General features: G+C 36.7%; 1 protein-coding gene across 1 annotated transcript; it reads right to left on the reverse strand.

The window, feature by feature from the left end:
• Positions 1-865: 865 nt before the first annotated feature.
• Positions 866-7,997, reverse strand: LOC112796432 (ABC transporter C family member 14). Its single transcript, XM_025838869.3, has 11 exons — positions 5,489-7,997; positions 4,974-5,294; positions 4,644-4,730; positions 3,909-4,517; positions 3,639-3,803; positions 3,109-3,403; positions 2,706-2,920; positions 2,256-2,561; positions 2,020-2,083; positions 1,667-1,906; positions 866-1,258 (listed from the first exon to the last, which is right to left on the reverse strand). Exons 1-11 carry the CDS (start codon positions 7,583-7,585, stop codon positions 1,158-1,160), a joined length of 4,500 nt encoding a protein of 1,499 aa, XP_025694654.1. The 5' UTR covers positions 7,586-7,997; the 3' UTR covers positions 866-1,157.
• Positions 7,998-8,458: the final 461 nt, after the last annotated feature.

Below are 8,458 nucleotides of genomic sequence, written 5' to 3' on the forward strand. Positions count from 1 at the left end.
CACAAAATTTAGTGTTTTTATTTTCTGTTTGGTGATAAATTAGAATAAATTATAAAAATCTAATTTATTTTTATTTTTTATTAAAAAATTTGAGAAGAAATATATAATAATAAAAAATATAATTATGAAAAATTAACAAGAATAATGAAAGAAAAAATGAAAAATAAGTTATGTCTCTTGTTAGTTTCTTTGTATCTTTCTTATCCGGATGAACACAAAATACACCAATTCAGTGTCTCTGGGTACATGTCTCATCTGTCAAACACGATTTTGCATATCTGTGTTCCTGTCTCAGTGTCTCGTCCTTGTAAACAACTTATATACTCTTTATTCTTCATATGTCATAGCCATAAACTTCCGCCATTCAATAGAGTAAATAGTCAAATTTGTTCCTAAAATATCACTTGTTTTTTAAATTGGTCTCTGAAAATTTTTTTAATCAAATTCGTCCTTAAAAGATTTTACGTTAATCACGTTGGTCCTTCTGTCACTTCCTTTGTTGATAGCGTCAACATTTGTTGATATTACATGTTAAGTGATATTACAACACACATCTAAGAGTCTTAATTAGCTGCTAATATTATAAGTTTATAAAATTAGATCAAATCAAAACCTAAATGAAGGGGACCTTAAGACATTGAAATTTCTCAATTTAGGATTTATTCGATTTAATTTCATAAATTTATTATATTAGCCACCAATTTGGACTACGGGGTGTGTGTTGTGGTGTCACTTAACATGTCATATTGACAAACTCTAATGCCATTAGCAACGGAAGTGATAGAAAGACTAACATAACTAATTGAAAATCTTTAAAAGATAAATTTGATTAAAAAATTTTTTGATGATCAATTTAGATAACGACTGATCTTTAGGGACTAAGTTTATCATTTACTCTCAAGTAACTCAATAATAGAAAAGTTTATGTTACAAAAATTATTCTTGTTGCAACTACAAAAACATAAGTGACATAAAAACCTCCAAAAGAATATCTGATCTACCACTTAATGAATTTGTGCTGCAGATTGATGTCTTCGAAGTTGGTGCAGCTTGGTGGCAGTTTTATTGCCCGAATGATGTTCGACGTTTGTTCAGAGTTAGAATCAAAAGCTGTAGCAGCAAAGGTTCAAGCAGCTGCTGCAGATAGCTATAGACTATTATACTTCTGAAGCTCTATTGGAATATTCCTTTACCAATGCTCCAAAAAGTGTTGGCCTTTCTAGCAAACGTGATGGTTTGTCAAATTCCTTTGCATAACCTGTCAAAAATAAGTTTTGAATTTGATTACCTTGTACAAGGCTTAAGTATTTATAAGAACGAGCAAAAATTGTATTCTACACTCTACAGCATCTTGTTGCTAGTTTTTTCTATGTATACAAAAATATTGTTGAAAACAACACACTATGACTTGTTTGGTTTCTAGAAAATGCTACCTTATGATTTTCATGTTGTTTCTTGTTTTCCGTATTTAAAGAAGGAATCAGATTTAGACCCATATTTTCTTTTGACATTCTTCTTCAAAAAAAATCCAGAAAACAAGGTAAAAGGTTTCCAAATAAGCTGGAAACAGAAAATGAAATCAGGAAACAATGCATGCTCTTATGTCTGCTTTTGTTGTTTAGTTACTTATGCACAAAGCATAAAAGATATAAGTCCTTACTCATACCTGCATCTATGACTAAAACCCTGTCACAATCCATGACTGTTGGTATTCTGTGAGCAATACTGATAATTGTTCGATCCGCGAAGTCCTCACGGATGATCTTCTGTATCACAGCATCAGTTTGTGAATCAACAGATGCCGTTGCCTCATCCATGAATAGTATCCTGCTGTGTTTGAGCATGATCCTGCCCAAGCAAAGTAACTGCCTTTGCCCCACACTCCAATTGTCTCCTCCATCAACCACTATGAAATAGTGAAGAAAAAGTGAAATAAGCTCAAAATTGGTAAAACTACAATAGTTTTCAGTCACAATGAATTAAACTATTGAAAGGGATTCTGGAGAGAGGAGTTCATACCTGAAGCCTCAAGTTTTTCAGGCTTTGCAGTCACTGCATCTTTCAATTGGCAGCGCTCGAGACTCTACAGCAACAAGTTATTAGTTGGATTAAATGATCCTGTGTCTCAAAAGCCTTAAGAACATAGTCATCTAATTAGATGATAGTGTAAACTGCATAGTAATTAAACTCATTCCTATAGTTTTCTCTTTTATGATGCACATTGCCATATATTGGATATTAACTCAAAAAGTTACCTTCCAAATTTCTTCATCTGAATACAATCCAAGGGGGTCAATGTTGCTTCTTACAGTTCCTTGAAAGAGAATTGGCTCTTGGGGAATGATTCCGAATCTAGACCTCAGATCATGAAGCCCCACATTGCAAATGTTGATTCCATCAATGATTATTTTTCCAGCTGAAGGCTCAATCAGCCTAAATAGCACCTGGATGAGGGTTGATTTCCCACTCCCTGTACGGCCAACAACACCAATCTTCTCTCCTCCTTGAATAGTGAGTGATACTCCCTTGAGAACTAGAGGAGTATTTGACCTATACCTAACCTGTTTAAACAATTCAATAATAAAGAAGATTACATACACATTAAACAATCATGCTGCTTAGTATCCTCAACTTTGATTGGTTAGATTCTGATGTTACTTTGGTTTGCATACAATATGCACTTATTTTTTTGTGACTATAATTACCTGCAAGTTATCTAACTCAATGTTGCCATGACTAGGCCAATCCTGAGGAGGAGTCCTCTCAGGGATTGTCCATGGAGCTTCTGATGGAAGGTTGGTAAACTGCTTTATCCTCTCAACTGAAACCATTTTATTCTCAACAGAACAAGTCATGCTTATGGTGAATGATAAGAGACTACTGAGGGCCAAGCCATAGGATAGAGATAAACCAACATATTCTGCAACAGCAAGATAACATCATCAGTTTTGAAACAATTCTTGATCACTACTCTGAAGGTAACTTTTTATCCAAATATATGCATAAGATCTCATAAATCTAGAAAAGCCATTGTTCATTTCCTGTATTTGTCTGGAATAGGGACCAATTATGATGCTTAGCAAAAAAGTTTCATGAAAAGTAGTGTACCTGGCCTAATAATAGCACTTGGCAGAAAGATCATGAAAACAGTGGCAATGCAAAGGAAAACCACTCCTGTAAAGTCCAAGCGAAAACCGAGCCATTCGTTTGCTCCATTGTTGTGGAAATCCATTCTGAGACTTGCATTTACCCTGTCAAGATTTTCCTGACAGAATGCTCCCTGCTTCCTGAAACCCCGGATCGTCATAACACCGGAAATGGTCTCTGAGAAGTGATGGATAACCGGAGCTTTCGTGATAGAATCAAGGCGAGTCAGTTCCCGAGAAGATGCAATGTAATATTTCTGCATACCAGTACAAAAAGACAGTTAAAAAGGCACCACATATTTTTCCTTTTTACTTGTAATTTCAAATGCCATAGGCCTGTGCTCCAAGTGTGCATAAAGATTCCATATTAATGGTTGAATCAATTAATATTCTTGAATCCAATGTTATTTGGAACAATGCAGAGGTTATGGATCATAATATTGTAGAGGTTACAATTTAAGCATGAGTAGGCACATAGCATCATATACATACCCGGTACCAATTATTCAGCCAAAACAATGGAATTAAGAGGAAGACAGTCTCCCAAGCATTTTGGCATGTGACAATGATGATGCTGATTAATGAGAAGTATGACACCATCACAAAGCTTACTAACAATGGAATTGATATATCAACCCAAAGTAGATCAGTAGATACCTAAATAATTCAACAGAAGCAGAAGGTAAACAAAAAATGTTAGTCCAAATATTATTATTTTTAAAACTTATTTCAAAATCGAAACAAACGCATAATAAGACTTACACGACTTAAGATTCTGCCAGAAGGAGTGGTGTCAAAGAATGACATTGGTGCATGCAGAATGCTATCAAGCATACCAATGAAGAAGCTTTGAGATGTCTTTAGACCCCAATATGTAAATAAGAATGACCTGATCATCACTACTATGCATGAAACTGCTGCTATGGCAGCATACACAATAATGAAAATGAAAGAAGGAACAGTATAAGCTTCTGAAGTTGCAAATGCTAGCCAGTAGTCACCAGCCAAGAAGGCTATGATCCATGCTAAAGACATTGCCAGCATGAGTGCTACTCCCCACCATCCAAATGCTTCAGTGAAATAATGTTTGTATACTCGGAGATTGACTTGGCCAGTTTCCCTCTCCTCCTCTTCAATGAGCTTTGATGAACCCTTATCAGACTTAGATTGCTCTTGAGATTGCTTTTCGCCTGCGCTTTCCTTTTCCTTCGAAGGAATGCGAGCCAACTTTGGAGACTGGCTAGACCCATCACCAGTTTCTGTAATCTCCATAGCACTTTCATGAGCAGCCACAAGTGCACCAAAATCCAGGCCAGCTTTGAGAAGTTCATCATACTTTCCACTTTGCACAATTCTCCCGTCTCGCATCACCTTGATATTGGAATCAGACAAGAAAAATTCTTAGTTGAAAGGACTAATTCAGGTGTAACTGAATTGAGAAATTAACAGGAAAACACACACACAAGTCTACGAAAAATTTTGAGTACATATACTTACCATTATAGAGTCAACATTATGCAGGAAATCAACTTGGTGAGTTACTAGTAAAATGGTCTTATGTCTAAGAGCTCCCATAACACATTCCTGCAACAAATTAGAGAAAAAAGATAAGCACCTTCATCATGGAAAACTACTTCATGGTTCTGAACTAGTTATATGTGATTTTTTCTGTATGTGTGTATATGTACATGCGCCTATGCTACTTGCTGTCACAGCTAAATTAGTGTGCCATAAACGCCAATCCAAACACACGCTAAATAAAATTTGTTCTCTCAAACACGATACAGTTATTTATTTATTTAGCATTTTGTGTAACTTAGTACATACCTTGAAAATGAATGATCCTGTTTGGGCATCAACAGCACTGAATATATCATCAAGGAGATAGATGTCACAATCTTGGTACACAGCTCTGGCCAGTTGCACTCGTTGCTTCTGGCCGCCGCTGAGGTTAATACCCCTTTCTCCTATCTCAGTCTGGTCTCCATGCTCCATCATTTCTAGATCCTTGTCCAGGCAGCACACTCTTATGGCTTCTTTGTATTTCTTCTGGTTCATTGGTAGTCCAAACAATATGTTTTCCTGGATGGTTGCATTCTGAATCCATGATGTTTGTGCTACATATGCAACTGTCCCACAAACTCTGACCTAAAATTTGGATGAGAAAATCGTATATCCATTAAGAACCAATAAAGCTTATTCTAATTCTAGTACAGATGAATGCTTAAACCAATTTTTGGCCACATAAATTAGTATAAATTTGAAATATCAAACTGTTTTCTAGAAATGAACAAGAAATGAAGAAACCAATAACTTATGATTCCATAAAGAAATTATTATACCTTTCCTGAAATTTTGTACATTTCCCCCAACACAGAAGCCAACAATGAAGATTTTCCGGAGCCAACAGTTCCAACAACTGCAGCATGGTCCCCTCTCCTAATCTCCAGCTCTTCAACCTTCAGAGCCTCATTCCCTTCCTCATCATCCCAAGAGAATTTCGCATCTTTCATCTCCACGGCTATGTCGCTTTCGCATTTATCATCTCTTTGTACTGCATTCTCATCCCTTTCCTTACTCATCATGAACTCATCCAACCTCCCTAGAGAAACCATAGCCTGAGAAATCAACATAAGAGCCTGAGGGAAAGTCCTAACCGGCTCCTGCAGAATCTTGATCACTGAAGTTATGGTGAAAACAGTTCCAGCATTAAGAGGAATCCCAAGAAACGTGGCGGTTCCAAAGGTAAGAACCGTGACCAAGAGAGGAGCACTGGAGAGAATTGCCATGTTGACAGCAAAATAATACAAGAACTTGCCAATCCAACCGTGCTCAGCTTGGCGAAATTGGCGAATCTTGTTGCCGAAGTAATCCTCCCATGCTTGAAACTTGATGACACGCATGTTGTTGAGAAGCTCATTAATTGCCTTCATCCTCAAGTCACGGCTCATCATGATCCTGAACTGGAAACTGTTGCTTTTCTTCGTCCGAATCAGAGTGAAAACAAACACCACAGCAGTTCCAAGCAGGGCTGCAACTGCAGACAAGCCAACATAGGTGTAAATTAAGGCCAACGCCGCTGCAACTTGCAATGGCATTAACCAAATAGGATGAAGCTGAAGCATCAAATCAGATAGCTGTTGAGCATCAACAGCCATATGATTCACAATCTGGCCAGTTCCGTGAGCCTGCCTTGCAGTGCTAGATAATCTTAGACCCTTCTTGTAAACTGAAGTAATGATGCTGGAACGAATAAGCATGCCGAGTTTCTGAGAGTGGAAGTTGAATTGATGAACACTGAGGACTTCAATTGATTTTGCCACAAGCAGGATTGAAATCAGGACAAGTCCTTCATAGGGAGAAGGATTAGCCTTTGATGTGAAATCTACAAAGCTCTGAATAAGCACTGGACCGATGTACATAACCGCGAGCCGAACAACTGCGAGGAAGCCGGTGAATGCTATGTGTTTCCAGAAGCATCTTAGCAGGGTGAATCCAACAGGGTGCTTGGAGTTTTCCTCTGGCTTTGGCCAATATTCTTGGAAAAGCTCTGACATCCTTTCGGCCCGAAACTCGAGAGGAAGTGTTGGAACATCTTGGAGTTTGAGTGGTGTTGTGTACCCTTTGTTGAGCAAAGGATTCATCCAAAGCCACACTGTTTTGGAGAACAAAGAAGCACTGCCATAAAGACTCGTAGTTCTGTCATTGGAAAGCCATGTTCTTGAACTTTCAATCACGTCAGAAATTCTTATAGCATCAATCCCTGATGACCCTTTGATTGCTATTACCAAAAGGAACAAAGAAACTGCAAGATTGATGAAAGAAAACACATCATCCACTCTCAAATTAGCCTCCAAACTCGATTCCTCAACACTTACTAATCGAATAATGGCCGAAGTGGCAAAAAGGAAAGCAGCAACAAAGTTTGCAATCCAATAGAATCTTAGTGACAAAGGGTGCTTTGGAGCTTTGAACTTCTTCTCATGTACCATCAGAATCACTATCACTATGTTGGTTATTGCTTGCGCGAGGCGAAAGAGGGCCTCTATCTGTCTCCATGAGGCAAGATTGCTTTGAGTGAAGGCCAAGATGCTTAGAACAGTGTAAGTCAGAGCCAAGAGTGATGTCACCAAAAGGGGTAGTTTGAACCACAAGGTAACCTTGTAATCTGAATCTTTGTCCTGCAAAAGAGGCTTGGTGATTGTGGAGCCAGAGTTGGCATTAGAAATGAATCTAGAATAGATCTTTTGAGCTGCAAAGGCTAAGAGGGTGATCAAGAAGATGAGATCAATGGCAGAAAGAAGAAGTCTCTGAGGACATGGTGATAGGAATATGAACCTCAACCATTGAGCTACAAGTTGTGAAGTAGGAGAAGATGAATCCACTGATAGAGGTGAACAAGAAGGTGAAGTAAGCCAAGAAGAAGAACTAGAAGACATGTTCCAAATAAGGGGTTGGTATATTATGCTTCAATATGAAGAGTTACATATATAAATATAACTCAAGGTTGGTTATGAAGAGTTGGACATAACTTTTTAGTTTTTTCATACATCATGATGATGAAAAAGGATTGCTGTTATGATTGATGAACAAGTTAAGAGGTGTGGAACAAGGTTGGAGGAGTATGAAACTGTGTTTGTGTTTGTGGGGAATGTTGATGTATTAAGCTATGTGTGTGGAAATGAATTGATTTTCAATGCGGCTTGCTTGAAGGGTGGGATCATTTAGTTGAATAAAATAAACTCCATGCGAGTCACGCATCTAGAAGTACAATATAGTGAAAATACTAATACTAATCATCATCATGTAGTTATATAAAAATACTTTATATGATTATTATGCAATTATATTAATCAATATTGTAATCAGGAGCTGGGCATATAATAATAAGCACCTTGTTGCAAATATATAATAGTGCATAGTATTGTAATAGAAATATTTTTATTGATGTAATAATAATTTACAATGATAATTATATAAAATAATTTTAAAATTTAGAATTATGATAAGAATTATACTCAGGGAAAAGATTTATATACGAAGGTCTGAAGCTACAACCACGGTGGTGAAACCTTTGAATTAGAAATGTTTTGGAAAAATAAACCTGCAAAGCAGGGGAGATTAAAATGTTAATCAGAAATTTTGATGCACTGTTAGAGATTAGAATAAAAATTTGATCAACCTTTTAAAGTTTTATTGATGGGCATTCCTAATATGCTTTGAATTGTAAAATCATCTAATTCAGAATAAATTTTTAAAATCAAATGAATTATTTAAAATTATAATATAAAAAAATTTTAATAATTAAATTG

The sequence above is a fragment of the Arachis hypogaea genome, chromosome 4 (assembly GCF_003086295.3).
Source record: "Arachis hypogaea cultivar Tifrunner chromosome 4, arahy.Tifrunner.gnm2.J5K5, whole genome shotgun sequence".
NCBI lineage: Eukaryota > Viridiplantae > Streptophyta > Magnoliopsida > Fabales > Fabaceae > Arachis > Arachis hypogaea.

What these genes read in the sequence shown, in the direction of transcription:
- LOC112796432 (XM_025838869.3), bottom strand. Translation starts at nt 7,585, where the DNA reads ATGTCTTCTAGTTCTTCTTCTTGGCTTACTTCACCTTCTTGTTCACCT. An exon ending in AAGTGCTATTATTAGGCCAG is followed by an intron (nt 2,921 to 3,108) that starts GTACACTACTTT and finishes TTGCTGTTGCAG; the next exon opens with AATATGTTGGTTTATCTCTA. An exon ending in TGAAAAACTTGAGGCTTCAG is followed by an intron (nt 1,907 to 2,019) that starts GTATGAACTCCT and finishes ACTATTTCATAG; the next exon opens with TGGTTGATGGAGGAGACAAT.